The sequence below is a fragment of the Diabrotica virgifera genome, chromosome 2 (genome assembly GCF_917563875.1).
Source record: "Diabrotica virgifera virgifera chromosome 2, PGI_DIABVI_V3a".
Taxonomy (NCBI): Eukaryota; Metazoa; Arthropoda; class Insecta; order Coleoptera; family Chrysomelidae; genus Diabrotica; species Diabrotica virgifera.
In genome coordinates, this window is record NC_065444.1 from 59,412,478 (window position 1) to 59,426,928 (window position 14,451).

Consider the following 14,451-nt stretch of genomic DNA (forward strand, 5'->3'; position numbering starts at 1 on the left):
TTTATCTTCTTATCTGCAGCAGCGCGGAATAGCTGCTCATTGGTTGTGTTGAACCAGGTTCTGAGGTTCTTTAACCAAAATGTTCTTATTCCTGGACCTTGATTTCCAAATATTTTTCCTTGCAGGATGGCATTTAGAAAAGCATATCTGGATTCATTTCGCATACTGTGTTCCAAGTATTCTAACTTTCGGGATTTGATTGTGGTCAGTACCTCTCCGTTCTTCTTTATTCTTCTTAGGACCTCGTCATTTGTGACCCGGTCAGTCCCATAGACATAATAAAAATAGACAAGGTGAGGTATGGGCATCGCTCTGTGCATCGAGGTGTAACTCCAATATCAAGGCCGTAACTGGTCAATGTTCACTTTGAATGGCCTAGCTATCTTTGTCTGTCACATGCGTGGGATGGCTTAGAAAAAAGAGTGAGATAGACCACCGATGAACTGCTCGCGCCTTACAGTATTTTGCTCATTATCTCGTCTAATACTATCAAGTTGGCAATATAGGCGAACATGAGTTTATGATCATAAATCATGAAAATAAATCATTTTAAACAAATATTTTATTAAAATAAATATATACGAGTATGGATGGTTACGTTTCGATTTAATTTGAGGCTCTCACCATTTTCTTCCACGTGTTTAAAGGTCTATCTATCATCAGAGAGACTTGTGAGAAGACTGAACTGAATCAAAATGCACTGGCTAGTCGGAGTAAAATAATAAATCAAAGTGACATTCCCCTAACGAGGAAAGAACAAGTGAGATTAAAGTAAGCTGTAAACCCAAACTTAATCAAGCCATTGGACGATGCTAGGAATACATTATATTTATATTCCACTGATACATGCTCATTTTTTCGTTGCTTGACCAATAACGGGTAATATATTTTGGGACCATCAATACTATATTGTATTTTATGAACACCAGTAATGTATTGTAAATTATGGTAAAAACTTACCTAAAATACATTTTCAAAAGTGATGCAACGGAGTGAATGTCTTGCAAGATATCTTCTGTGCACAAGTTTGGAATTCGGTCTTCATCGAAGGCGTTCCGCAACTTTTGGATGTTCGAAGTAACTCCAGATAACCTAAAAGAACAACGAATCGTCTTTGAAGTTACGCTAGACCACGATTTTCATACGGATCGTATAATTTTCCGACAAAGGGAAGTATTATTTTCGCTGTCGAGATAAAATGTAGATTCTTATCCGTCTTTAAATGCTTAACAAAGAACAGTTAAATTGTTTTCGGAATTTCGTCAATACAAAATGCTTTTGAAAAGTTGTTAAAGGGAGAATGTTATATCAGTAAAATACAAGGAAATAAATCTAAAGCAGCTTTATAAAGTTTCTGTCGAACGTACTACTAACAGACAAATTAAAAATTAAATAATGTAAAACTTGCGCAGATACCTGGAAAAGTAGAAAAGATCTCGAATTATTATATTGCCCAGTATTATGGAAAATACTGTTTTGTAATGGTGGCAAACTGTCGTTAAGCCTTCAGTGGACTGGTGAGGCCTGTCCACTCCCATATGAAAGTGCAACATAAACTTTTTTAAAAATGAATAACCATTTTCAATTTCGTAACAACACGAAACTATAGCCGCATCATATAGCCCAATAAATGACCGTTTTGGAGTGTAATTTCCAGGGGCAACTCCGAATTGCATGAAAATTTGGATTTAGGTTCTACTTACTCTCCACTTCAAAGTTGAATTTGTGCCGTTGGTTGCTTTTACTTGGGGGGTGACATTTACCCCTTCTCGGGGGGTGAAAAACGCGTGTTTAAAATAAGGCCGGAAATGGATAAATTGACTTATTTTAAGCACCTTTTGTTCTATAAAGTTTTTTACGTAAGTGAATACTTTTCGAGTTATTCGCGATTTAAAATGTTGATTTTTCGACAAAAAACCTACGTTTTCAGACCGTTTTTCCCAAATAACTCAAAAAGTGAATATTTTATCGAAAAAAATATTTGTAGCAAAAGCCTATAAAAAAAACGAAAAAAAATGGTGTACCAGTAAAGTCTACAAATTGAGTAGAAGCAAAGTTGTAGCTCGTGAAAAATACGTTCTTATTCGTCTAATTCCAAATCGAATAATTCAACGCGAAATCACCGAAGAAAGAAGCATTTTTCGGGAAAATCTAATTAACATTTTTAAAGTATCGAAAAAAAGGTTATTAGTTATTTTTTACAAAAGTTTACAGCATCAAAAATAAACGAGTTACACTAAAAAAAAAGTTGGCCCCTTTTTGTTGGTAAAAAAAATCGTGAAAACCTCCCTCTATTTAGCACCCTAAATGAAATTAATCGTTTGGCTTTACCATCTATTTTAACTGTATGTGTATTGTTTATATGATGTGTAAGTTTGATTGGTTTGAAGTGCTTATTTTTGAAAGCATTTGGTTTTATAGTAAAAAAATTTTTTCCAAAAATTTTTGAAAAATTTCATTTTTTCAAAATAACTTAAAAAGTATTAGTGATAAGAAAAATCTTAAAAAGTAAAAAAATGTAGGTTTTGCTATTATAAATATGCTAGTTTCATTTTGTTTCTCCGTAAGACAAAAATTGGTTAAGATATGACTGTTCAAAATTTGCATACACTCGTGATTAGTGACCCATTCAAGGTTTCTCAATTATAACCCTTCAAAAATAAACACTTTAAACCGGTGAGACTGACAGATCATATAAAAAATAGATAGGTAAGTAAATTGTTTGTAAAGCGGTAGCGATTAATTTCATTTGGGAAGCTAAACACAGCAAGATTTTCATGATTTTTTACAAAAAAAAAAGAGGACCAACTTTCTTTTGAGCGTAACTCGCTTATTTTTAATGCTAAAACTTTTGTTAACAATTAAAACAAAGCTTTTTATAAACACTTTAAAAAAGTTTAGATGGGTTTTTCCTGAAAAGTGCTTAATTTTTCGGTGATTTCACCTTGAAATATTCGATTTGGGATAAGACGAATAAGAACGTATTTTTCATGAGCTACAACTTTGTTTTTATTTAATTGATAGACTTTACTGATACACCATTTCTTTGGGTTTTTTATAAGCTACACTTTTGCTAAGGATATTTTTTTTTGATAAAACATTTACTTTTTGAGTTATTTGTGAAAAACCGTCTGAAAACGTAGTTTTTTGTCGAAAAATCAACATTTTCAATGGCAAATAACTCGAAAAGTATTGTCTTATCTTGAACGTATGTTTTTTCACCCCCGAGAAGGGGTGACTGTCACCCCCCAAGTGAAAGCAACCAACGGTACAATTTCAACTTTGAAGTAAAGGGTAAGTAGAACCTAAATCCAAATTTTCATGCAATTCGGAGTTGCCCCTGAAAATTACACGGTATCGCCGAATTTCCCGTTCATTTACTGGGCTAATATTCTAGTTCAATCAGAGATTGCAGTAAGCACCTCTACCGGTTTCGAAACTTATTAGTCTCTCATCAGGAGGCAGATATGCTGCTCTCTCTGACCCAACCAGGACAAACCCCGGCGTGTAGTCACGGATTGCAACGAACGAAATGGGAGGGATGCCCTAGCGACAACTGCTAGCAAAAGAGTAAGTTTTCAATCTAATAGCACATAAAATAACATTAAAAATATTACTCCAGATCCCACCAGATTGAAAACAATGGGGACCTTCTCTGGTTACACCTCCGAGGCTTCTAAAATTTGAAAGCATAACGGATGCTGAAACTAACGAATATGGGGAAGTTTTACAATTTATAATTCACGTCCCATCTGCTCAGCGCGGTAAAGCGGTTCCCTTTGTTTTCTCAATCTGGTGGGATGTAGAGTAATATTTTAAATGTTATTTTATGTGCTATTAGATTGAAAACTTAGTCCATAAACTTTTTCATTTTTTTATTGATATAATTGAAACCCTACACAGGGTGCGCCAAACCTCTGGTTTTCTTTGATTACGGCTAAACTATGGGATATACAAAAAAATGTTTTTAACAAAACTAATGTATATCAAAACCGTCTATAATTTAAAATTATTTTCGATTATACAGGGTGAGTCGGAACGACGGTATGAACCAAAGTTGTATTTTTTTAAATGGAACACCCTATATATTATATCATTTTTGAATATAGTTTTTAAAAACATGAAAAATTTATATAAGGTCTTATAGGCCTAAAGTTAATAATTTTCGAAATATTTACATTTTTATTGAGAAAAATGGATTGGAAATATTTATAGCACTGTGGATTATGTTTCCAAGGTAATAAAAATTTAAGTGGTAGGTCAAAGTTTTTATAATATAGTGTAATTTTTAAATAATTGAATATCTTTTACTTATACCCATAAAATATACAGTGTGATCACTATTTGCAAATACAAAATTTTCTCATTTTTTTTAAATGGAACACCCTGTAAATTAGTATTGCATTTTGTAGTAAATATTACAACCTTTCTTTTGGTATAAGTTGTATGTACATTATCATGTTTGGTTTTGTTAATATTTAAAAAAGAACTAAAGATTTTACGTTTCGCGGATATTTTATATCCGCGATAATTTTAATTAAATTATTTTTCCAAAAAAAATATAATCTGATTTTAGAAACATACACTAAAATATCAAAGATGAAAATAAAAACGTAATTAAAGATTAAAATAAAACGTATGCAAGTGCAACTTAATTGAATTTAATAACTTTAAAATTATGTTACAAACAATATTTTACCATACTAATAAGTAATTAATATGGATAAATTAATCATTAAATTAAACAACCAGTTTTAGAATTTACCCTAGAAATTTTTCTACCCTAGTAACTTCATTGTACCCGATTTTTTTAGCTAAATTGTATTTAGGAGTAAGATCAGTTAATAACTTTTTAATTTACCTACATCTAGAGAACGTATAAAGTATGCTTTGAAACAAGTGAACGTTATAGAAGTATATTATGAAGTAAATAGTATCTATGTGGTCGTGTCACAAAAGCTGGTAATAATTTCTAATAATGGTTTCGCCCAAAACAAATGTCATATTCACCAATTGTTCGGTTGAAAAATTAAAATTTAAAATATAAAAAATTGTAACAAAAATTTCAGCGACAAAAGTATTACCAGCTTTTGTGACACCAGTTAATACTATTTATATTAATAAATAATTTGGCTGATACATTTAACATTCATTTGTTTCAAGGCATACTTTATAATAATTATGTTCTCAATATGTAAGTACATCAAAAGTTTAATTGATCTTACTCGTAAATACAATACAACTAACAATTAATTTGGTACAGGAAAGTTGCTGTGGTAGAAAAACTACTAGGGTAGATATCAAATTTGGTTGTTTATTTAATTTAGTAACTAATTTATGCATTCATTAGTATGATAAAATATTTTTTGTAAAATAATTTTAAGTTATTAAATTCAATTGAATTGTACTAGTATACGATTTATTTTAATCTTTAATTTTTTACGTTTTACGTTTTTATTTTCATATTTGATATTTTAATGTATGATTCTAAAACCAGATTATAATTATTTTTTTTGCAAAAAAAATTTAATAAAAAATCCGCAAAAACGTAAAATCTATAGTTTTTTTTTCAATATCTACAAAACGAAACATGCTAAGTACATACAACCTTATACCAAAAGAAAGGTTGTAATATTTACTACAAAAGGCAATACTAATATACAGGGTATCCCATTAAAAAAAAATGAGAAAATTTTGTATTTGCAAATAGTGATCACACTGTATATTTTATGGCTATATGTCAAATATGTTAATTTATTTAAAAATAACAGTATACTAAAAAAAATTTGACATGTCATTTAAATTTTTATTACCTTGAAAGCCTAATTCACAGCCCTTTGAATATTACCATTTTTCTCAATAAAAGTATAAATATTTCGAAAATCGTTATTTTTAGGCCTATAATATCTTAGGTATATAAATTCTTAATATTTTTAAAAAATATATTAAAAAATGATTTAATATATAGGGTGTTCCATTTAAAAAAACACAACTTTGGTTCGTACCGTCGTTCTGACTCACCCTGTATAATCGAAAATAATTTTAAATTATAGAAGGTTTCGATATACAATAATTTTGTTACAAACATTTTTTTGTATATTCCATAATTTAGCCGTAATCAAAGAAAACCAGAGGTTTGGCGCACCCTGTATACCTGCGAGTCATAGAATCAATCTAGAAAAGCGAATTCATCTTCTTCTTTTTTACAATACCCTGCCCGATTATCGAACGTTGGCGATCATATTGGCAATAATAGCTTTGCTCTTAATGCCACTCTCGGTGATTTTGGAGTCACAATGTTTTTCTTCTGCCTGGGCCACTTCTTCCAGCGATCTGTGAGGTGTAGAAGGTTATACCTCACTGTATGTCTCATTACATGGCCGATCTAATATTCGTCGGTAGATCCACATCTCAAAGGCCTCCAATTTTTTCATTAGCCTCTGTAAGGGTCCAGCTCTCCATGCCATACAGCAATGTGAAGAATATGTAGCAGCGTATTAATCTGATTTTAAGGTTTAATGTAATATCATATTGCAAGCTAGCAATTTGAAGCTCTCCTAGAGTTGCTGTACAATTTCAGCCTAATTCTTTGTTCCAATCATCATCATCATTCTCGTTGCCACTATCCCTATGAGGGGTCGGCTTCCCTAATTGCATTTCTCATAACCATATCAACATCAATCCCGTTTACCCACACGTTCTGCCTAAGCGTCTCCCCTAGATCTTCTTTGGTCTTCCTCTCCTGCTTCTTCCAGGAACCCGCAGTTCAGCAATTCTTCGTATTGGGTGATTAACGTCTCGACGTTGAAAACCAGCTATGCTTCCTCAATTTGGAATCAGTTGGTGTCACCCCTAGACTTCCCCTAATATACTCATTTCTAATTTTATCCTTTTTTGTTACTTCACTCGTCCATCTAAGCATTCTCATTTCTGCCATATGCATCCACTGTTCCTCTTTCTTTTTAACTGCCCAACATTTAGTTCCGTACATCATAGTCGGTCTTATGGCTATTTTCTAGAATTTTATCTTCAGCTTAATTGGAATTGTTCTGTCGCACAACACATCACTTGCTTCCTTCCATTTCATCCATCCCATCCTAATTATATTGCATGCATCTCCATCTATTTCCCTATTACTCTGTACTGCCGATCCTAGGTACTTAAAACTGTCACTTTTCACAATCATTTCAGTCCAAAGATATCTTTTTATTTGTAGGAACTCCATCTTTAAACGAACATTCCAAATACTCTATCTTTGCCCTACTAAGTTTTAAACCTTATTCCTCAAGATCTTGTCTCCACTGTTCCAGTTTTTGTTCTAAAGTAGCCTTCACTATTTCCCGCAAACACCACAGCATGCGCTAAGCATCAGGGAATGTTACGCTGTAGTTTAGCTGTTATCTGGTCCAAAACTAATGAGAATAATTAAGGACTAAGCACCGAACCTTGGTGCAATTCTACTTTCACATGAAACTTATCAGTCTCTCCCACACCTGTCTTAATACTAGTTGTTACTCACTCATACATAACTATCTCTCACAATCTTTACATATTCACCGGGACATTCTTATTGAGTGCTAATTATTGTTTGTTCCAATATTTCCAAGAAATTCTATAACAATGTTTTTAAAAGCCAACAAATCATTCTTTTCAATTACTGGCATTGTTCCCGTGAAATATTCATCTTTAAGTGTATAATATATCATATTAAGTGCATAATCTGTGGACAATCAGAAACACCGGCCTTTATTTTTTCAAATGATAGACTAGAAAGCCAAAATGTATTGCTTGAAACTTCTTCTTCTTCTACGGCACTACAGCTCAAATTGAGCCTTGGCCTCCTTTATTTTTTGCCTCCACCCTTGCGTGTCTGTGGCTGCTCTTCTCCATACACGGACTCCTAAAAGGGCTTGTGCGTCGCTATTTACTGTGTCTTCCCAACGCTTTCTTGGCTTTCCAACCGGTCTCTTTCCCTGCATTCTAGCATTAAGGGCTCTTTTTGGTAGCCTATCCTCTCCCATTCTTATATGCCCGGCCCATTGCAATATTTGTATTCTAATGAAGACTGACAGGGGTGTTTCCTTATAGAGTTGATAAAGTTCGTTGTTGTATCGACTTCTGAAGATTCCGTTTTCCCTCACAGGTCCTAGTGTTCTCCTCAGTACTTTCCTTTCGAATGTGTCGAGTTTGTTTATTGCTTGAAACAGTCTGCTCCAATTGGCAAAGTTTTACCGAATTGTTTCATGGGACTCAAATTATCTAAAGAAAATCTGTGCAAAATTTCAGGTGGATCGGTCAAGTAGTTTTTGAGTACAACGTTTAAAGTTTTGACAACTTTTATTTTTAATTTCCTTTTTGTCTGTCAAATCGTAAAGTGATGCACATCGAAATATATTTTTGAATCACAGAGTAATTTACAAAAGAGCAGGGGAACAGCTGTTGAACGTTTCTCACTACGTTCAAGCGTGCTGGCGCGAAGTTGTTTCAAAGCGAGCTGAAGGTAGGTATATTAAACATGCTGTATTTCCGGTAATTTTACTCCGATTAATTTATTTGAAATTTTCAGAAAGTATTCTTGAGGTTATGTAATTTCATTTAAAATAATAATAAAAAAAAATTTAAAAATTTTCAAACCGTACCTTCCCTTAAGACGTGTTGTCAAATTTTATGTCGCGTACAAAGCGCATTTAACACTTCCCTTTAATTTACCGGTGTGTTTTATGTATTTATCTATTTACTATACATAGTTAGAAACACAACTTACCTGTAGATTCCGTCGACGATGCCGTACTTCTCAATGAACTCAGCGCAACACTTGAGCACCATCGGAACTTCGTTTCCAGAATTGAGCAGATGTTCGCCGAGATCGCAGCCGAAAACCCTTTCCTTCAATATTCCCGATTGTTTCAGTCGCCTCCTCGACGGCCTGTTCAAAATAAAACTCCTAAAGAACGTGATCAGTTTACCGTGTTTCCTCAATACTGGTTTAATCGGTGTTAATGCTAAGGACCTACAAAAACGAGAAACTCTGGTAGCGTTAATGCTTAGTTCAATCGCGACCGTGTGTTTAAATGTTTCAGGATCATAGGCTATTCACTCACGGTAAAATATTGCAAAATCTTCTAATTTTAGAGAACAGCTTGGATTAACATGGGCATACACATAGAAAACGTGTCAAAGAAAAAAGTGATATTGTGACGATGTGTGCTTTTGCACTGGGGGTGAGTTTTATCCCTTCTCGGAGGTGAAAAAATATACGTTCAAAATAAGTCCGGAAATGGATAAACTGACTAATTCTAAGCAACTTTTGTTCTACACGTTTTTTCACGAAGTCATTTTTCATCCAGAAACCGTTTTTTACGGTTTGGCGGTTTTTCGGAAATAACTCAAAAAGTATTTTATCGAAAAAAACATTCTTAGCAAAAATATAGCATATAAAAAAGTGAAAAAAGGTGTCCCTATGTATAAGGTCTCTAGACCCAGTAGAAGCACAGTTGTAGCTAATGAAAAATAGGTTCATATTCGTTAAATTCCAAATCGAATATTTCAATGTGAAATAACCAAAAAATTAAGCACTTCTTAGGGAAAACTCATTACAATGTTTTTAAAGTTTCTAACATCGCCAGCAAGCAAGTTACGCTCAAAATATAGTTGGTTCCTTTTTTTGGCAAAAATATCGTAAAAATCATCGCCTTATTAGCATCCCAAATGAAATGTTACCGCTTCACACGTTGCTTATGGAGCCATGCTTTTACTGCTGTGCTGCCGCCGTAATTTTACTGCTACTGCTAGCGTCAATCTGTCGCTCGTGGAGCCGTAGTCACAGTATAAAGAGGGACAGTAGAACCACTCTCCGAAAAATTGGAAGTAAAGTCTGTAGTCGCGCATGGCGACCGCGCAATGTTCTTAGTCGCTTTTGCCCCACTCTCGCATTGCTAGTCGCATAGAAACGTACGGGTTTTAACAAGGAAAACCGGCATCCACCACTGGTGAATTACCAATTGCGTACTGCCGGTATTACTTCTCGAGATCAACGCGCCGACAGAGGAGTGGTTTTACTGTGGAACCTCTATATACTGTGCCGTAGTCATACTCGTGTATGTATTATTTATATGATCGGTAAGTTTCATCGGTTCAGAGTGCTTATTTTTGATAAGGCTGTAGTTGGAAGGGCTTGAACGAGTCACTAATCAGGAGTGTATGGAAATTTTGAACAGCCATATCTTAACCAATTTTTATCTTGCAGAAAAACAAAAAATCAAAAATATTTAGAATAGCAAAGCCTACATTTTCTTTGCTTTTTGAGATTTTTGGTGTCACTAATAACTTATTTGAAAGTTCACTTAAGTTATTTGAAAAAAGAACAATTTTTCCAAAATTAAAACATAAAAATATTTCAGATCATATAATATGTAAACAGTACATAGGTAAAGCAACTTGTGAAACGGTAACGATTAATATCATTTGGGATGATTTTCACGATTTTTTTTGCAAAAAAAGAGAACCAACTTTATTTTGAGCGTAACTTTTGATTGTTTGTTTAAAGTAAGCAAACTTTTTTTTGTAAGCATTTATTAACAATCAGAATTACATATTCTATGAGTTAATTTGATAACAAGTACAATAACTTATATCAATGTTTTTATGTTAGAAACTTTTTTGAAAACAATTGAAATATACATATATATTAAAAAATAAAAAGCTTTTTTTAACACTTTAAAAAAGTGTCTTCTTTCATCCAATGTGGATTTTTACTTAATAAATTTTCCTCAAAAAGTGAGTCATTTTTTGGTTATTTCACGTTGAAATATTCGATTTGGAATTTGACGAATATGAATCTACGTTTCATTACCTACAACTCTGCTTGTGCTGGATCTAGAGACCTCTTAGATACACCATTTTTTTTACTTTTTTATAAGCCATATGTTTGCTAAGAATGTTTTTTTCGATAAAATACTTCATTTTTGAGTTATTTGCGAAAAACCATCTAAAAATCTGGTTTTTGTTTTTGTTGAAAAATCAACATATTCACTCGCAAATAACTCGAAAAGTATTGACTAAAACGCTATAGAACAAAAGTTGCTTAGAATTACTCAGTTTATCGACTTCCGGACTTATTTGGAACGTATATTTTTTCACCCCCGAGAAGGGGTGAATGTCACCCCGAGTGCAAAAAACATCGGTATGCACGGTATCAATGCATCGGTAAAATATCACTTTTTCTCATTGCCATGTTAACTATATAGTGGAGTCAATGAAGGTGGATATGAGTTATTACCTCAGATTTCGTTGAACCTCCATCGATTTTCATAAAAATTGGTGAGTGGTTAAAGGATACCTCAAGGAACAAAGGTGACATAGTGCCAACTTGCGCTTTTTGCATTTTAGGGGTGAAATACACCCCTTTTTTAAAAATTATTTTTTAGATTTCTGAAAGTGCAGTCACTGTAAGTTTTCACTTTCTATTTTGTTGAACCTTCATCGATTTTCATGAAAATCGGTAAGTAGTTAGAGGATACCTCAAGCAATAAAAGATATATAGCATCAACTTGCGCTTTTGCATTTTAGGGGTGTAATACACCCCTACTTTTTAAATTGTAAAAAATGCAGATTTCCGCATTATGGCGCAAGTAATCTCGTTTAATTAAGAAAAATAAATATTTTTTTATATTTATGTGCATGAATTACATTTTTTTTTAATTTTTCAAACCTTATAGCAACCAAAAATTCGAAAATTAACAAGTCGAAAATCACGAAAACCTTATTCTTCTATATTTCTGAAAGTGTAGTCACTGAATGTTTTCACCCACGATTTCTTTGAACCTTCATCGATTTTCATGAAAATTGTTGATTAGTTAGAGGATACTTCAAAAAACAAAAGTGATATGGCACCAAGTTGCGCTTTCTGCATTTTAGGGGTGAAATCCACCTTTTTTTTTTAATGATAAAAATGCAGATTTCAGCATTCTGGCTCAAGCAATCTCGTTTAATTAAGTAAAATAAATATTTTTTTACATTTATGTGCATGATTTATAATTTTTATTAATTTTTTAAACCTTATAGCAACCAAAAATCAGAAAATTAGCAAATCGACAATCACGAAAAAAATTAATCTTTTATATTTCCAAAAAGGCAGTCACTGAAGGTTTTCACCCCTGATTTCGTTGAACCTCCATCAATTTTCATGAAAATTGGTAAGTAGTTAGAGGATACCTCAAGAAACAAAAATGATGTGGTACCAACTTGCGCTTTTATCCTGGGGGTGGATGTTACCCCTTCTCATGGGTGAACACTATTTTATTAAAAATAACCCCATAATTAGATAGAGGAGAAAATTCTAAGCAAACTTTCTTTTATCAAGTTTATAAATTTTTTATTTAAATAATATTTCATAATTTAATAAAATATTATTGGTACAGTAAAACCTGACAATAACGTGTTATGGTCTATTTTCACGCAAAAGCCGACTGCAATTTGCAGCCGTATGTCAGTCAATATTTATAAACTTGCTGTGATCAGCTACCGTACTACAAGAAAATATGAAAATAAATAACTCTGAATTGGTCACTACTAGTTAGACAACCAACAGTACCCTTGATAACACAGCATAATTATCAAACAGTATTTTGGGTGGCATAGTCACTATCACAAGGGTCTGTCATTGACACCGACGCGAAAGGTTTTACTTTTTGGTTGGAGGTCAGGAAAGTTCACGTGCCAGTGTGAGGAAAATTTGGGGTTTTCCTTTGAACGCTTTGAAAGAATAACGTGAAAAATCAGATAGTTGTGGAGTTGATGTCTGGTGGGTTTTAATTTTGTTTGTCGGTCAGCCGATGTAGCGGACTTTTGCTGAGCGGAGGCAAGGGTTGGAAACGTATTTTCTATGCCGGTGTGCTAGGGAAATTTTATATTTTCCCGAATAATCACAGCCCTCTTTGAGGTAAGTTAAGATAGATCTCGTTATAATTTAACCCTTTTCATTTTCCTCAATTCAAAGTTGAATCTTACTTCTTTATTTCTTTACTGTCACTTGTTAATTGTTTTTGTGGTAGAATTCGAACGTAAAAAGAGCGTGTAGTTTACCTATACTGTCTTTCACTTTTTGTTGGTGTTAAGAACTTTAAAATTTACAGTAACAACCGGTGGTTGATGATTTTGAATAATAATAAAATTCTGACTTAATTAATTAGGCCGGGTAGACAAAAATCAAAATTTGAATAAGAATGTTGTCGGCAAATTAAATTTTTGCTTAAAATATGAACTATTTGTAGGGTGCAAGTGTGAGGTCCTAGGTATACCTACCCAAATATATTAGTCTTCGCATGGCATAGGGTTCTGCCTAAGGTGAAGTCACAATGATTAGATACCAAGCTTAACAACTGAAGTTTGGCTATGTAAGTAAGGGAAAGCAGAAATCGAAAGGTAGGAGGATTTTTTTTTTTACTTTGGAGTATTGGAGTTTCAACGCAGAAAATTCTACACAGTGATTATGTTAATATCGTGCGGTTAAGTGGACTGAAACATTATCACTTTTCGTTAATTTTAATGTTGTTCATACTTTAATAACATTTTCTATTTTGTTTTTCCTTTTCTTTTTTTTTATATATAAATTCTAATATCAATGTGAGCCTATATAGATCTATAAGGAGCTTAATACCGTAACATGTATGAAAACAACCTTGGTTACATTTAAATATTTAATAATATTAACTTAAATAATTATGTATTATAAAATGTTTTTTTTCATGAGATTAGGATTTCTTTTAACTTCTGATATTTACCTATTTATCGGTTAGAAGTAAGTAATTTTACGTAGTGGTATCTGGGGAAAACCGATTGGCGCAACCGGGTTAACATTATAAAAGATATTTAGGCATTAGGTACTTAGGTACGACTCACGATATCGCCTTCTTCTGAGCTAAGCCGGAATACCACTGTTAAGGTCACCGTTCTTAGAATCCTATGATCAAAACTCAATTTTCAATTTTTTTTTTATTTTTTTATTTAACCAGCGCAGCGGTAGCAAAGACCGTAACAAGTGGCGCCCAAACGTGATTTTTTATACAGTGTGCACCATAACTTATGCATAGAATTTACCAAAATAATTTAATTTTATTCATATTTCATTTATTCATTTAGTATGTACCATTAATATATTCTAAATAATCCAGTATTATTTATCACTATTTACATATCACAGTGATATTATCATATTTATATTGTATCGAGTCTTAATTTAAGAGTCTACACACTTAAATTAGTTGTTGTGGTGTCAAAATATTAGTTAGTAAGAATTCTTTAGTACGGTATTGTGCTTTATACATTTCCACTTAGAATTTGATTAATTTTGCTTGATAATCCAATTTTGACTTAAGTAACGACTTATATGGGTAATTATTTTAAATTTCCCTAAAAATTTTAACAGTTTTATGGGTTTACTAATTTTGCTTT

The 14,451-nt window shown here is 32.8% G+C and overlaps 1 protein-coding gene across 3 annotated transcripts in view; it reads right to left on the reverse strand.

Annotated features, from left to right (window-relative positions):
• The window catches only part of LOC114337406 (GTPase-activating protein CdGAPr), a 697,382-nt gene that overhangs the window by 260,411 nt on the left and 422,520 nt on the right, over nucleotides 1–14,451 (reverse strand). For 2 of the 3 annotated variants that reach the window (XM_028287837.2, XM_028287832.2), the window contains exons 6-7: nucleotides 8,765–9,010; nucleotides 961–1,092 (exon numbers count right to left, since the gene is read on the reverse strand). In XM_028287837.2, coding sequence (XP_028143638.2) covers nucleotides 961–1,092; nucleotides 8,765–9,010 — 378 coding nt within the window. The remainder of the gene's footprint in view (nucleotides 1–960; nucleotides 1,093–8,764; nucleotides 9,011–14,451) is intronic. The other variant, XM_028287844.2, reaches the window with a different exon arrangement.